Source organism: Terrapene carolina, unplaced genomic scaffold (assembly GCF_002925995.2).
Source record: "Terrapene carolina triunguis isolate 2854851 unplaced genomic scaffold, T_m_triunguis-2.0 Scaffold192, whole genome shotgun sequence".
Taxonomy (NCBI): Eukaryota; Metazoa; Chordata; order Testudines; family Emydidae; genus Terrapene; species Terrapene triunguis.
This window is the reverse complement of record NW_020664543.1, coordinates 15,005,731-15,021,679: the sequence shown is the minus strand read 5'-3', so window position 1 is coordinate 15,021,679 and position 15,949 is coordinate 15,005,731. Positions and strand designations below refer to the sequence as shown.

Sequence of the window (15,949 nt, the reverse complement as noted above, 5' to 3'; positions counted from 1 at the left end):
CTCCCCCTCCCTCCCAGGCTTGAGAGTGAGCCCCCGCGGGCCGCACAGCGAGCCCCCGCGGGCCGTATGTTGTGCAGGCCTGTACTAGACCATCCTTCCTCTCACCTGTGCACTCCTACTTTCATCTGGGTGACAGTAACTGGCAGGACCCTCCCCCTGGATACTTCCCTCTGCCTTTCCAGAGACCCTCCTCCGACAGCCACTCCAGAGCCCAGCCATGTCCCCCCGACCCCACCGGAGGCCTCACCTCCTTGCTAACACTTGTCTCCAGCCGGTCGCTTTTCAGGCTCTTCTGGAGCCTCTCCTGTCTGTCCATGTGGGTGCTGAGGTAATCGGGGGCTGCTGCCAGCTGCACCATGCTGGAGGGGAAGAGGCCGGAGCGGCCGCCAACGGAGCCGAACTGCCAGCCTGCCAGAGGTGGGTGAAGAGAGGGACAGGTCGCTACCAAGGAGCATGACAGCATCAGGCAAAGAGCAAGGAGGGGTTGTGCTTCTGGCAAGCACCTCTGAGGGCTTTATAGGCAGCACAGAGCCCCACGGCCCCCCCAGAATAACATCCCTGCCATGCAGGCGCGGAAACAGGCACAGAGCAGGGACGTGTCTTGCGTGGAGTCACTCTGAGTCAGTGGCAGAGCTGGGCAGGAGGGCGTGGAGGGGAGCTCTCCTCCCCTGCTCTAACTCCTAGACCGCTCTTCTCATGCTGTGCCAGGCCGTTGCATGCCCCCACCCGCTTAGCTCCCTCCAGATGGTGGCAGGTGATGCTGGGAAGGGCACTAGAGGATCTCCCTGATACCCCGTTGGCTGGGGCTGGGAGGAGGACGTGGGGGTCTGCTGGTTCTGATGTTAGGCAGGGGCAGTCCCAGTGTCCGGGTTACAGCCCTCCTCTTGCCTGGGTCTGTTTCCCGGCAACGCCATGTTGCATAGCAGAACGCCCCCTGCATGGCAGGTGGAACGTCTGGGACGATGGGCCTCTGGGCACTGCCACTGGGGGTCGATTCCCATCCTGCCCAGCTCGGATCCATGCTCTCACCTGGCTCCAGCCCCTGCATGGGCAGTAACTGGATGAGGTCGCCCTTTTTGAAGCTCAAGAGGCTCTTGTCATCCGTGACGTAGCTGCGCAGAGCAATGACGTAGCTGGAGTCCTGTGGGGGAAGGGGACAGTGAGGGGGCTGCTGCCTGTCTCTCTGGTTCCTGTGACTGACGAGTCCTCGTACGGCACGTTGCCCTGCCAGGCCCACACGCGCTCACCGCCGCATCTCAGCCGCTCCCTCACCTGCTTCAGCTCCTGGAGGAAAAGCTCCACCATGGCCTTGACCTGCCGAGCCTTCGCCGAGTGCAGGATCAGCTGCTCGTTCTTCAGGGAGAACTCCAGGCTGCCACTGCCTCTCAGCTCCACCGACAGCACCTCTGCAAAACTGAAAAGGGCCGAGCACGCTCCAGCCACCAGCACCGGGGTGGGGGGCCGGGGACGCCCCCAACACTCCTATCACTGGGGCGACCAATGACAGGAAGGGCTGTTCAGTGTTTCACTAGCATCACAATCCCTTGTGCAACTGCCCCCGGGAGAACAGACCTGGCATTGGCACTCTCACCTTGCAAACGAAACACAAGGCCGGGTAGGAGGGGAAACTAAACAATTGATGAGACCAGCCCACAAAAATTACCCCAGAAGGGCTGAGCGACACTCTCCAAATGGCAGTGCGTAGGCAGGGAAGCTGTCGCCCCTTCTGAACAGAGACCCTCCGCTGGCATCACCCATCTGTCTCCGGCTCAAGGGGCAGAGCTCCACACGCCGACGCAGCAAAGCACGTTCTACACGTCACCATCACAGCATGGAACTGCCCGACAGCCCAACAGCGAGGGAACAGACCCGCCCTCCTGCCCTGCAAGAACCACCCCCTGCAAATTTAAGTCCTGCAGCTGGCTCTCCCTGAACCCACCTCTGGGCCCAGCCCCTCACCTGTAGCTGCAAAGGATTTTCAGGTATTCAGGGCTGAAGCTGGCTGCTTTTGCCATCTTCAGCAGCCGGAATCCCCGGTGAGAAACCCCAAGGAGCTGGACGTCACTTCCTCTTTCCCCCTGAAAGAAAAATCCACCCACAGGTGGGTCCTGACCACGGGCCCCTGGCAGAGAACTTAGCATGGGCCCCGTCTGAAAGGATACACCTGGGGAGACCTTTTCTCCGATAGATAAAGATGACAAGGTGCTGCCAGCCCCTGAATGCAGCACTCTGGTGACATTTCTACACCAGTCTGACAACCAACGGGCACAGCAGATAGGCAGAGACCGAGGGACAGGAGTCCGTGAGAGCTAAGTAGGCCAAGGGACGGACGGGGGCATGCTGGGGGAATTGACTCGTAGCCAAGGAGAGCATGGCAGGTGCCAAGCATAAAGCCAAGACAGAGGGGGAGATATGAGAATCGGAGGGGGACGGACAGATAGACAAGGAGAAGAGACAGGAGAGGGAAAGCAAGACACAGACAAGGGAAAAGGGCGGATAGGGAGAGCATATGACAGATGGATGGGAAGGGACGCAAAATGGGCCAGAGCTGCAGAATCTGGGTTTTTAATACCCCACAGTGTAGGGTGTTTGGAAATGGGGGTTATATACAGGAAGGGGCCAGGGTCACATGTTGAGCTGGGCCTGTGTTTGAAATTTGATTCCCCCACTATCCCAAAGCTTGGGCGGAGGGAGGGGGAGGAGATGCTGATCTGGGGTTTGGAGAAGAGAGAGACAGACTTACCTTAACTGGGAAGAGCCGGGAGAAATAGTTGGCCCAGTTATCCCGAGCAGCCACCACAATCCTCTTCTTTATCCCGTCCTCTACAATGGAGATGGCATCCGTGCCGACCTGGAACTCTGCTGCCAGGAACAGAAAGCAGAAGCTCCGTCACCGAAGGTAGGGATGGCCCAGCCTCTCCGCTGGGAGTTCACATACTGATTGTGCTCAGGTAGCGAGGGGCCCCTACCAACACTTTCCAACTTGGAAGCCTTCAGAAATTGGACTCCAGAGGTGAATTTTGCAGCTAGAGCCCATCTCTACCCAAAAGCCACCACAATGGGACCACTTGGTCCCTGGCTCTCCAATCAGCCCTATTCCCAGCCACGGTGGGAGGGGCTGGCCCTGAATATCAGGACACCCTTGTCTGGGCCAGTGGAGCTGGTCCTTCCCCACAGTTAGAACTTCTCCTGCCTCTTCCCTGCACAGCTAACTTCCTGCTGCCTGCTGGAGCCTCTTTCTGACGAAGGAAGCCCCCTGTGTCTGAACGTGCCCTCTTCAAAGTAATATCCAGCCCATATGGCGTGTCATTGCAGCCCCCTTCCCACCAGCACAATCCCCAAAGCCAAGCCACCTCTGCTGGCTTGGCAGGCACTGGGACAAGGACACTCCAGTGCAGTTCAGCACAGACCCGTGTGACTCGTCCCCTCAAAGCCCGCTCCAGCCAATGAAACTCCCATTGAGGCAATGGGGTTAGTGGATGCAGCCTGGGGCCAGGAGGCAGGAGCGCCAAACTTCTAATCAGTCTCTGCCTCCAACTCATGATGCAGCCTAGGGCAACTCTATGTCACTGCTCTGTGCCTCAGTTTACAATGGGACTAAAATGTCTCTGAGTCACAGAGCCGCCAAGAGGATTAGTTAATGTTCCCAGGGTGCTTTGCAGATACAAACGCTGCAGGCTTAATGCCAGCACAACTCCTGCTCCGTGCAGCATCACCCACGCCAAGTTCTTCCGTGTAACCCGCTCATTGACAGCTCCTGCTAGGAGTTCTGCATCCCCGCCATGGGGAAGAACCGAGCCACCGGTTACCCAATAAGTCTTTCATCTTGCGCCTCTCCTCCTTGGAGATCCGGATGCAGGACTCCGAGTAAGTGTCTTGCATGATCTGCAAAGGAACAAAGCAGATGGGATTCCATTGGAGATGCCTCCAAACACATCAGCCCAGTGGAGTCTCTGAAGCTGCATGTCAACTAGAGACTCAGGGAGGAGAGAGCAGGTGCATGGCTTGGACAGATACAGGGGAGGGACTAATGGGTCGTTGATGAAGATGAGGCGGCAGCATGTTGGAGAGATTAGTGAACGGAGAGGATGGAATGGGACACACACACACTTACCTGCTCACACAGCAGGTTCAAGCAATACGGGTGACTGAAGTTTTCTTTGGGGTAAAACACCTGCAGCCAACACAATGAAAACATGGCGTATGTTAGACTTGTAACAACAGGCTCTCCCGTGGGAACTGTTTTGTGATCCAGCTGTCCTACCACCAGACAAAGGGTCAACCTCCGACCGTACACTGGAGACAAAGACAGCAGCGCTGGGGGAAGAGAGCTAGAGGAGAAGAGAGTCATCACCAAAGCAGTAGAGCAGTGGGAGAAGCCTGGCTGTGTCAGCGTGTGCTCAGCTGCCAAACACACTCGTGATAATTAAGGAAATCAGAGGGCTCCGGAGGATCAGTCAATCCACGTGGGCTCTCCTAGGTACCATGCTGGCTAGGGCTGGGAGGAGGCAGTAGGTGTTTGTTGGTTCCAATACTGACCTGGGACTGTCCCAATGCCCTGCCTGCAGCTCTGCAAGAGCCCTATCCCTCCTCTTGTGTGGGTCTATTTCCCAGAGACGCTGTGTTACAAAGTGGAACACCCCCTACGTGGCAGGTGGGACGTCCGGGATCCAGGAAGAAAGAGGTAGCTTACAGAAATAGGTCGCTTATATGTGCTTTTCCTCCATCGCTCACACTTTACAAAGGTGGGCAACCACACATGGGGAAACGGAGGCATAGAAAGTGGCAGTGATTTGCCCAGGGACACACAGCAAGCGGGGAACAAGGGATCTGGGTCCTGACTCCCAGTTCAGTGCCTTCCCTACCCACTGGCTCATGCTGGGCATACCATTTGCAGCTGGCTTTGTACTGTCTCCAGCACAGATGGGGCACAAGGCAAAGCAAGGTTTCCCTACGGCTGCAGATGGTGGGGGGTGACTGCCCCCCTCCCTTCCACAGCTGGCGCACATCCTTGCAGTGGGAGCACAGACCATACCTCTTTGCGGAGGAAGATTTTCCAGGGTGTGGTGGCATATGAGAAGCTGACGCTGGCAGTGAGCTTGTAGAGCTGCGTCTTGATGCCGGCATCTTCTTCCGCCATTGTCCAAGCAGAGCCTAGATGGAGGAAAGGACAGTCAGGGGAGCTCTGGGGCACCATGGGAATGCTGTGTCCCCAGCCAAAGACTCGCCAGGACAGGAAGGCGGTGCTGCATCGTCTCAAAAGGCTACATTTTCAGAAATCAGTGACCAGCCTGTGCTCACTAAACACGTGACCGCATGCATAAAATGGATAATGGCATGACTAATCAGGCATGCCTGGCAATGTTTATACACGGTGTTACATATGCAAAGTCCATTCCAGGGGGAGAAATAAGGAACTTGAGAGTTCCAGATGGAACAGCTGCCCTCTTATCCTTCCACATCGGAATATGGCCTCACTTTATGCCATTATAAAATGATTGTCAATTGATCTAATAGAAACTCTTATACAATCTTACAGACAGTGAGTTACCAGTATGCCATGTAGAGTCTTCACACTTGGCTTGATTTTTAATTCTCCAGGAGATCGACTAAACAATCTAGGTTTGAAGACAATCAGCTGGGCAGTTTTAAAGTTATGAATGTTTATATCTAAATGGTCTCAACTTTGACACCTCAGAGTTTGGAGACGGCCCACAGACTAAAGATATCCCAAGGTTAAGACTCCCGTTATATTCAGTTAGGCATTTTCAAATTGCTTGGTTTGCCTGGACATTCCTGCATTTTTAGAATGGGTGGGAGAGCCAGGAGAGGCAGTATTCTACAATAGTGTAATTTCTGCCGCATGATAATTGCCAAGCAAGAAGAGGGTGCAATACAAATGGAGTGTTTATTTGCAGTAACAATAGCGCTTTGCACATCATTAGCACTCTCCCCCCTTGAGGCCTGCAAAGCACTTGATGACTATTTATGAATGAATGGCTCCTGTTGTAAATCAAGGCAAAAGTCCCATAGAATTTAATGGGCACATCCCAACTCCTCTGCAAGGTAAGGATCGGCTCCATTTTATAGACTGACAGAGAGTCCACACAGCAAGCAAGACTATGTCTACACTACGGGGACTATAATGGCATAGCTATGGCACTATGGCCCCGTAGCACAGATGGAGCCTGCAGCGATGGAAGGAGTTTTTCCCACCTCCCCAGGCAACTGCAGCTAGATTGATGGAAACATTCTTCCATCTAGCTGTGTCTACACCAGGGGCTCAGTCGACATGGCTATAGTGCTCAGCAGTGTGGATTTTTCAGACCCCTGAGCACTGTAGCTATGTCGACCGCAGTTTTAAGTGCAGCCCAGGCCTAAATGGCAGAGCCAGGAATAGAGCCCGGATCTGTGTCCGAGGCCTATGCTCTAACCACTCAACAACGCTGCCTCTCAGACACGTCAGTCGATTTCTCCGAGTGCTTTGGGGTGGGCTGTGATGCAGAAGGAGCCCAGCCCCTCGGGAGGGCTTTGAAAGGCAGGATCCCTGTGCTTCACGTTCCTCACCGTTCCAAAGTCCGTCACCACTTTAATTGCAGCTTTGATAACGAGTCTCATACTGAGACTTGGCTGGACTTTGGCAGAGCTTCAGCCCAAAGGTCCTTGGCTTTTCTTAGTTGCAGTTTTAATATCCGCCCAGCCCCTCTGACGTTTCTACCCATTGCATTCCATTGCATTGCCAAGCCAATTGAGTGCTGGCCAAAGTGGCTCAGTCCACGGCACCAGATGGTGAGGCCGTTTCACCCGCAGCAGCAGCGTGAGATTCCCTGACACCGCACGACTGGGATGTCTCAATCAGAGCGGAAGGGCCAGCTCTGCGGGACGGAGACTGTTTCAGGTCCCACGGCCTGTTCACTCCTGGGCCTGTCGGCTGACAGCAGGAGACCAATTAGCACATGTGGCCACGTGCCCACTGGGAACTGGGCTAAGACCCACCAAACTCGTTCCGCACCCACCACTGAAGGGGAAGGGTGTGGAATGGAAGGGGCCCCGCTCACCTTTCGGCTCAGACTGCTGTGTGGCTTGGTCAGCAGGCGGAAGGGGTGGGGGCAGGAGTGGGGGAGGCGGAGGGACGAGGGAAGCAACAGGAGAGGTCGGCTGCTGGCCGAAGAGGTTCATGAGAGGCTGCTGCATTTTCCTGATGGATGTGGCGGTCTGGCCCTTCTTGGTGGGCGGAGGGGGCGGAGCCCCTCTGGGGCTCTTGTTCAGAGAGGAGGGCTGGGAGCAGAGAGAGAAAGCATTTTAGATATAGACACACACTGCCTCCATGGGTTCAGGGGTAGGATACTCTCTGACAGCAGCTGCAGGGGCAGCTTGCCAGGCCCTGGGGCAGGAACCACATGGACAACAATACGGAGCCCCATAAACTGGCAGCCAGGTTACACACAGACATGCGTTAATTAAAGTCAGACGTGCAGTAGGCCAGTGCTCAGCGGTGGAGCCACCCACAGCAGAGTGGAAAAGAGACATCACCTTGCCAGGATCCCCAGGGCCAAACCAGCGCCGGGCGGGCAACTCTCCCAGGTTGGTCTGTCCCTAGGTCAGCCCTGAACACATGCTGATATACAACTTGAAGTCATGACGCCGGGACCTTCCCATCCAAGGATCTCCAAGGGCTTTATCAATGAGCATTAGGACCCATAACCCATCCTACCAAGCGAGTGGTATAGCTAGAGAGGTTGGGTTACACAGCCAGCCAGTGGCAGAGTCAGGAGTGGAACCCAGGAGTCCCCTGCTCTGGTAGATTGAAAGATGTGGAAGCTGAATAGGATGGGTGCTGGTTCGGGATCGGCATGGGAAGTGCTCACTGATTTTGGGGGCTGAGGGCTCACCATCCCCAGCTTGGCCAGAGCTTCGTTCTTGGGGTCACTCTTCTTCAGGAAGGTCTTGGACGGCCTCCTGGAGGGCAAGAGGAAACAGACCTGTCCAGTTTACACACAGGGCAGCATGGTGCCAATGGAATCACACAGAGAGCTTGGGACATGATTCCTCCCCTTCCCTGCCTGCCCCGCCCTCTCACCTGACAGGCTCGATGGGCTGTGGCTCCGGGGCTGGCCGGCTCTGGTACATCTTAATGATGTTGCGGATCTCCCGGCTGGGCTCTCTCTTTGGCACCAGGTCTGCAGCCACCACAGGGCACGGCTTCTTCTTTGCTTTCTTCTCTTGCACTTTCTGCTTTGGCGCGGGAGGTGGCGAGGGAGGTGCTGGAGCTGCAGGACAGGAGGGCATTTACCAATGGAGCCGGTGAGCAGCACAAGAGAAACCCCCTCTCTGCACTAAAAGCTACCTCCTGTTCCCCTCAGGGGCTTCACGGTCCTGGGAGCTCCATCACTCTTTCCCAGCTACCCCTGTTCCCCAAAGCCCATGGCCTTGTCCTCCCTAATCCGCTGCTTCAGTCCAGGCCTGGACTGCAAGAGGCTGAACAGGGCAGTCACAGAACCAACCAACCAACACTCGTGCAACCCTGCACGACTGTGCAGGAGATCAAGGCTGGGTTCACAGCTGCTCAAAGCTGGAGTGGGGCAGGGAGGGAGGGACAGACATCTGTGTGTTGCACAGTGGCCTCCGGAGGAGCGCTAAAGGGGTTCCCCATTCAGGACTCCCAGATCAGAAGGATGGCTGCCCATAACTTGCCCTGTCACCGGCAGCTGCAGGAGGCCCCAGCGGCAGTGGGACCAGCATGGGGGGAGAGCAGGATTTCTGGCATCTGCACCCTGCATAGTCAGGAGGGGTGGGACCACCAGCACACAGTTCCCGGGGCCTCACTGCTGCTCCATGGGCTGCAAGGAGGAGTCACATGGGGTTTGGGGGAGAGCTTGGGCAAGGGACAGTAGGATCCTCAGACTCTGTAGAGTCCAAGGGAGCAGAGTCCTGTACAGGCGCTCAGCCCCCTTAGGATCTGGCCCTGCATTGGGAGAGCTCTCCACCTGCCAGCGTCTCACACCCTCCTCAGCGCACGGCCTCACCGGTCTCTGGTTCTGGGCTGGACCTCTCTTCCTCCTGCTGTGGATTTCTTGGAGGGGTCCAGCTCTTGGAAGGGGGCCTGACTTTCTTCACCTGGATTTTTTGCTGTCCTGAAAGGAGAGGCGGTTCGGGGGTGAGCACAGAACAGGCAAGGTCTTTCTGGGCCTGGTGGTGCCGGGCCCTATGCTTGCCACCCTGCTGCTGGAGCAGGCAGAGTTCTGTGTTAAAGCGTCACTTGCTCTGTGTGGGGGTCACGTCCCCCGCATGACTCACACACACACCCAAACCCAACAGGAGACCCCAGGAAACCTGTGAGCCTCCCGCTCGGAACCAGAACCCAGCCCATCACGGGCCAGGCTCAGCCCCGGCTACACACGGCTCGGAATGAGTTCTGCATGTACAGCTCCCGTTCTGGGCTTCACACACACTGCTGCACCGGGAGCTGCCTCAGGAACAGGCTGGCTTACGGTTGCTAAAGCTAGGGGAGGATGGGTCCCATTTGGGGTGAGATTCATGGCCAGGCAGTGACTCACCCATTTTCTGGAAGTACTCCCGCTTCTGCTGGAAGGTGTCTCGAAAGACCGAGTCCTCATCACTGTCTGTCAGCTGTTCTTCCGGGTAGTCATGGATCTACAACACCCGCCCCCCACAACAAGCCCAGTTAGGACTGTTGATGGACAGACATACAGCATGGGGCATTTACCACTGTCCTGACTGACCACGTAATCCCCTTAGTGCCTCCCTATCTCTCTCTTAAACACACAGATCGGGCCCAGCAGTGCAGTTCAGACACTGATCCAGATCCAGAACTTCCCCCAACTCCGGGAGCGTTTGGACTGATCCAGGTTCGGGACCCTTTTTGAAGTGTGTGTGTGTCAAGCGCTATATGAAATAGACAATAATTCCTGCTGAGCTGCACTGAGCCCTCCCCTCACACACACACCCCTAGAGAGACCCAGCTCCCCCCACACCCCTAAGGAACCCTAATCTGAGCCCAGAACCAAGGATGGAGGCAGGAAGGAGAGCGAAGCCCCTGTCCCCACCCCCAAGGCAGGTAACTGCAGGACAAGGCAAGGGATTCAGGCCTGGTCTACACTTAAAACGTAGGTAACCCAGTTACATCACTCAGAGGTTTGAAAAATCCACACACCTGAGCGCTGAAGCTAGGAGACGCAGCTAGGTAGGCAGAAGAATGCTGCTGTCAGTGTAGCTACTGTCACCTGGGGAGGTTGTGTTACTACAGTGATGGAAAATCCCTGTCTGTCAGCGTAGGACGGCTGCGTCTACACTACAGCGTTATGCCAGCATGGCAATGGCGCCACGGCTGTGCCAGTGTAGTCCCCGTGGCACAGACATGGCCTGAGTGTTGAGACTTTTGACATTAATGTCCGTGAAACTGCAGGGTCTGCATGGACCTCAAGGCCTGATGGGAATGAACCGGCAAACCCTGCAGTTTCAGTGACGTCAATGGCAACCCACCGCCCCAGCATTTGGCCCTGCATCTTTAATCCTCTGTGAGTGAAGTTTGACAGGACTCAGCATGGTAGCTGTATACAACTCTCTGAGCGAGGTTCTCTACCACCCACTCCACCTCCGCTAGGCTACGGGAGGAACAGGGGCACTGTCACATGGAAACCCAGTTTGCTGCTGGAGACAGCCTGGCTGGTACCGGTTCTGCTGCATCAGCTGGGGGCTCTGGTGTCTTAGCTGCTGGTGCAGCATTCTTGCTGTTATTGGTTCTCTTTGGTTTAGGAGCCGGAGCTGGGGCCGGAGCTGGGGCTGAAGCTGGAGCTGGAGCTGGAGCTGGCGCTGGTGGTGGAGTCAAGGCTCGTCTTGGCCTTGAGGGCTCAGGAGACCTCCGTCGCTGCTGCTGCTGCTGCTGCTGGGAAATTGTCATGGCCTGGAGGGTCATCTGCTGAGCCTGCAAGAAGAAATCCAAGTCTCCATGACCTCTGCGTACCCACAGACTGGAGATGGAGCAAACCCTCCCCATTCTTCCCCCAGGAGGCACAGAACCACTCATCTCCTAAACAGGCCCATTCATGTAACCTTTTGGGGTTCCCCAGTGTTATGGGCTAAGGCAGGTCCAGACCCACCATGCAGGCATGTTCAAGGAACTCTGGATCCCCACCACACCATCCATGTAAAGCTCTCGGTGATGAGGTTGTTCCATCAGAGAGGGTTAACATACTGTCAGGCGCTAGGCTACGGAGTTAATACACTTTGGGCCAGATAGAAAGAGATGCTTCAGGATTTGTATCCCCAGTGACTCTCCGGTTGGCTGCTTTGAGCTTTTGGTCTAGTGCTTAGAGCTGGGAATTCCTGTGGTCTATTCCCAGCTCTGCCACTCACCCACAACGTGGCCGTGGGCAAGTCACTTATCCTCTGCGTGCCTCGGTTTCCCCTTCTGCACAATGAGGATAATAAAGGTTCCTCACTTCACAGGCTTAAGTGACCAAATCCTTACACACACACACACACACACACACACACACACACACACACACACGTACACGTTAATACCCTCAGAGGCACATGGCAGAGAAATGCAGCATGTCAGGGACAAGCTAGACTGGGCTCGGTGGGGAAGGGAATGGAGCTCAGCCCTCTCAGTGCATTCACTCTGCTGCATTCTCTTGTCAGAGAGATGTGCCCCCTCCCCCATTCCCTTCCACTCACCATGAGCAGGGCCTGCTGGTTGATAAAGGCTTGCTGTTGTGCTGCGAGCTGATTGGGATCCACAGCTGGGACCATCGGCTGGGGCGCAACCATGGCTGAGAGAGAGAGAGACGACACGATAAAGAATCACGGGGCCAATGCAGCTGCCCTCCCGGTGGGGCAGGCGAGCGCTCACGAGGGTCCCCTGCACATCAGGCTGGGGACACAGAAGTGCTCGGGGTGCAAGCGGTGAGTCTAACTCAGGGGCAAATGGAAATCAGAGCCTGAGCACGAGGTGCACAGGGCAGAACCAAGCCCACGCCAGGAGTCTACCTCTTAGCTTTCCCACCTCCAAACAAACAAGAGATTGTCCTGGGCCAGTCCAAGCTGGGTGACTATACTCTGCCTCCCGCCCTAAGCCCCTCCTGCACTTTCAATTGGATACGACACACATTTTCCATTTCCTGCTCTAAACTATCGTGTGTGGCCGTAGGGCTGCTGAACAGCCACGCTCCAACACAGAGGTGGCTGCCGCAACTCCTGTACGTGTCATTTGTAAAGTGCGTCATAGAATCAGAGAGTTCGAAGGGATTGCAAGGGTGAAAGGCCCTGTGTAAATGTACTCACTCAACACCCGCCCATTCCAAAAACTGTACCACCCCTTTTATTTACTGGGCCATTTTTGCATTTTGTTACCTGGCATGGGTGCTGGCATCATTGGCATGGGTGCTGGCATCATTCCACCCATCATTGGCATGGGTTGGTAAGCTGGTATTTGCATCATTCCAGGGTAGGCTAGGTGGAAAGATGCCACAAGGGCAACAGTCACGGTCAGCGACTCCCAAGTAGGAAAGCGCTTCCCTGCCTCAGGCAGCGCCCCAGGCAGACCTGCTACCGTTGGCGCTGCCAATGTGTACAGAGGACGGTGACATGCGATGGGGCTTCCCATCAGGCTACACAGCAACACCCAGGCAGGAGGAAACCGTCAGGAGAACTGGCCAAGCGGGAGGGGACGCCTGGCAGATGAACACACACTAACCCCACTCAACAGCATGCTCTGCACTCTGCCCTCCACCCAGCCTCACTCTGCACCCCTTGTCCTCAGGAAGCTACTGATCCCAAGAAACCAGGTCTGCAGGATTTGTGTTTACAAGGGAGAATGTCTTCAACTGATGGGCAAAGCTCTCTGGACCTGCCACATCCAGCGCATGGATAAGCCCCCACCCTGCAACGTGGCTGGACGGGCAAACAGCCCACAGCAGACACAGAACAGAGCGTCAGTACAGGATGCTGGGAAAAAATGCCCTCCCTCTCCTGGAATAAGCCCCTGCTGAGCACCAGGCTGTGAAATAGGAAGGCCGCTGTGCACAAAACTGGTAACCCTTGTGGCATCCAGGCTGTGATCACGGCTAGCAGAGAACGGGAGGGTTTCACACCCTCCCGTAGAGCCACAGAACAGTACAGACCTGCCCCATGGCCCCATTCCAACCCATTTAAAAACACCACAAGAGAGAGCCCACCTGCCTCGCTGATTTGTTAACTAGCCGTGTCTGGCAATTGGCCATGCCGCCGTGATTTGTAATAGCCACACATGCGTCCCATGGCCATGCCCCAAAGATCTCCAATAGCCACTGATTCCCCCTCACCCCCGTCTCACAGACTTGCAATAATCATTAAGCTGCCCGTATGTCTGCTTCCCATGCGTTGCAACAGCCACAGGTATTCCCACGGCAACGCTTGGCCACACCCCACTGAGATATAACCTGGACTCCAAGCCAACAAGCAAAAAAACAAGGAGAGAGAGAGAGAGAGAGAGAGAACGAGAACGAACACACCCAAACGCAAGAGCGAGAATCTGAATATGGTTCAGACTTACTAACCCTCTGAATAGCTGGGGATGATGGGGAAGGCTGGGAGGAAGCAATAAGAGAGATTAAAATCCTCCACTCAGAGGCAGCCAACATTGTGGAGCCTGTCGGGTCTGTTTAGTGCTGTGGGAGGGGCTAAGGTGGACCCGAGATACCACTGATGTGCTCATTGGGTGGGGGAGGGACGAGCCATCTCCAGGTTCAACATGGAGAAAGGCGTCAGACTCCTGGCAGGAGGAGGCATTGAGCGGTGGTGCTGTTGGTGGAAGGCCCCGGGCCAATCTGACTCTGGGAGAGGAGCATGGTGGCACCCCCTCTACACAGTAGAGGGTAGGTATAAAGGGTAGATATAAATGGTCAGTTTTCAGAATGGAGAGAGGTGAATAGCGGTGTCCCCCAGGGGTCTGTACTGGGACCAGTCCTATTCAACATATTCATAAATGATCTGGAAAAAGGGGTAAACAGTGAAGTGACAAAATTTGCAGATGATACAAAATTACTAAAGATAGTTAAGACCCAGGCAGACTGCGAAGAGCTACAAAAGGATCTCTCAAAATTGGGTGACTGGGCAACAAAATGGCAGATGAAATTTAATGTTGATAAATACAAAGTAATGCACATTGGAAAGCATAATCCCAACTATACATATAATACGATGAGGTCTAAATTAGCTGTTACCACTCAAGAAAGAGATCTTGGTGTCATTGTGGATAGTTCTCTGAAAACATCCACTCAATATGCAGCGGCAGTCAAAAAAGCAAACAGAACGCTGGGAATAATTAAGAAAGGGATAGATAATAGGACAGAAAATATCATTTTGCCTCTGTATAAATCCATGGTACGCCCACATCTTGAATACTGTGTGCAGATGTGGTCGCCCCATCTCAAAAAAGATATATTGGAATTGGAAAAGGTTCAGAAAAGGGTAACGAAAATTATTAGGGGTGTGGAACAGCTTCCGTATGAGGAGAGATGAGTAAGACTTGGACTTTTCAGCTTGGAAAAGAGACGACTAAGGGGAGATATGATTGAGGTCTATAAAATCATGACTGGTACAGAGAAAGTAGATAAGGAAGCGTTGTTTATTACTTCTCATAACACAAGAACTAGGGGTCACCAAATGAAATTAATAGGCAGCAGGTTTAAAACAAATAAAAGGAAGTATTTCTTCACACAACGCACAGTCAACCTGTGGAACTCCTTGCCAGAGGATGTTGTGAAGGCCAAGACCATAACAGGGTTCAAAAAAGAACTAGATAAATTCATGGAGGATAGGTCCATCATGGCTATTAGCCAGGATGGGCAGGACTGGTGTCCCTAGCCTGGGCTAGATGGACCTTTGGTCTGACCCAGTAGGACCGTTCTTATGTTATGTTCAGTAGCCTCCAGGGCTACTCCCCAGAGCGTTACAGCCTCCCAAGGCACACGCTGACCCAGTCCAGAACGCACTGTGAATCAGTTGAGCACGTGGCCTCACCTCATCCTAGAGACCAGCTGGCCCACACTAGCTCACACACCTCTGTGGCCCAGCAGCAGTCCCTGTCACAGCCTCTCCACATGCTGACCCGGGATGCTCACCCCTCCCCTACTGACCTGCAGAAGGAAAGGCTCCTTGCTGGGTGGGTCCAATTTTTCCACCTCCTTTCATGTGTCCAGTAAGGCTTCCTCCATTCTCCATATCCTAAGAGAGAGAGCCCAGCGTTACACGGCTCACCAGGACAGGGGTTGGGGCAGATGGACAGACAGAGTGTACAGCAGGACAGCCAGCCCCACACAGGCATGCTGGGATCACATCTCCCCATTCCACTGAGCTGAACTCCAGGGAAGGAACATACAGACTGACACAGGCAGAAGGAGGGAGAGAGGGAAGGAAAAGCAGCTGTAGGCAGACAGAGGGGAGGAAGCGACATGAGACTTACTGGCACTCTGGACCCTTGATGGAGCACTGGGTCAAAGAGGTCATCCACATAGTGCTCTAGGCCTGTGTGGGTCCTCGGGACACCTTGGACTCCGAGCCCTAGGAGCAAACAAGGGTCCAGTCACCAATTAGGTGTGGAATAGCCCCTCCCTCCCTTCCCCAGTCTTGTTACACTGGGTATGAGCCCGCCCCAACCCCCTGCCTCCCTGAATGCTGCTGACTTCGGCAGCCGGGGCACTGGGGTCTACTCTGTCTGACTCCTCGAGTGCCTGCCTCGCTCCTGGGGAGGAGCTCACCTGAGTAGGTGCTCTCAGCATCCAAGGATGGCGGCGGAAAGGAAGGAGGGAGAGATGGAGCCTGAATGCCTGGTGCAGGAGGGATGTCCCAGTCCATCCTGTCAGAGGGAAAGTCAGAGAGTTGAGAAAAGCACCAAGTGCTGGGACCATAGGCGCCGACTCCGTGGGTGCTCCGGGGCTGGAAC

The 15,949-nt window shown here is 54.9% G+C and overlaps 1 protein-coding gene across 1 annotated transcript in view; it reads right to left on the bottom strand.

Moving 5' to 3' along the window:
• The window catches only part of MYO15B (myosin XVB), a 91,505-nt gene that overhangs the window by 22,869 nt on the left and 52,687 nt on the right, over positions 1-15,949 (bottom strand). Inside the window, exons 31-50 of the mRNA XM_029912172.1 lie at positions 15,765-15,862; positions 15,470-15,567; positions 15,144-15,231; positions 12,379-12,477; positions 11,704-11,798; positions 10,881-10,945; positions 10,694-10,763; positions 9,558-9,654; positions 9,027-9,134; positions 8,081-8,270; positions 7,893-7,956; positions 7,059-7,278; positions 5,036-5,130; positions 4,115-4,174; positions 3,810-3,885; positions 2,744-2,862; positions 1,960-2,078; positions 1,273-1,414; positions 1,030-1,141; positions 248-408 (exon numbers count right to left, since the gene is read on the bottom strand). Of these exons, the coding sequence (XP_029768032.1) occupies positions 248-408; positions 1,030-1,141; positions 1,273-1,414; positions 1,960-2,078; positions 2,744-2,862; positions 3,810-3,885; positions 4,115-4,174; positions 5,036-5,130; positions 7,059-7,278; positions 7,893-7,956; positions 8,081-8,270; positions 9,027-9,134; positions 9,558-9,654; positions 10,694-10,763; positions 10,881-10,945; positions 11,704-11,798; positions 12,379-12,477; positions 15,144-15,231; positions 15,470-15,567; positions 15,765-15,862 (2,176 nt within the window). The remainder of the gene's footprint in view (positions 1-247; positions 409-1,029; positions 1,142-1,272; positions 1,415-1,959; positions 2,079-2,743; positions 2,863-3,809; positions 3,886-4,114; positions 4,175-5,035; positions 5,131-7,058; positions 7,279-7,892; positions 7,957-8,080; positions 8,271-9,026; positions 9,135-9,557; positions 9,655-10,693; positions 10,764-10,880; positions 10,946-11,703; positions 11,799-12,378; positions 12,478-15,143; positions 15,232-15,469; positions 15,568-15,764; positions 15,863-15,949) is intronic.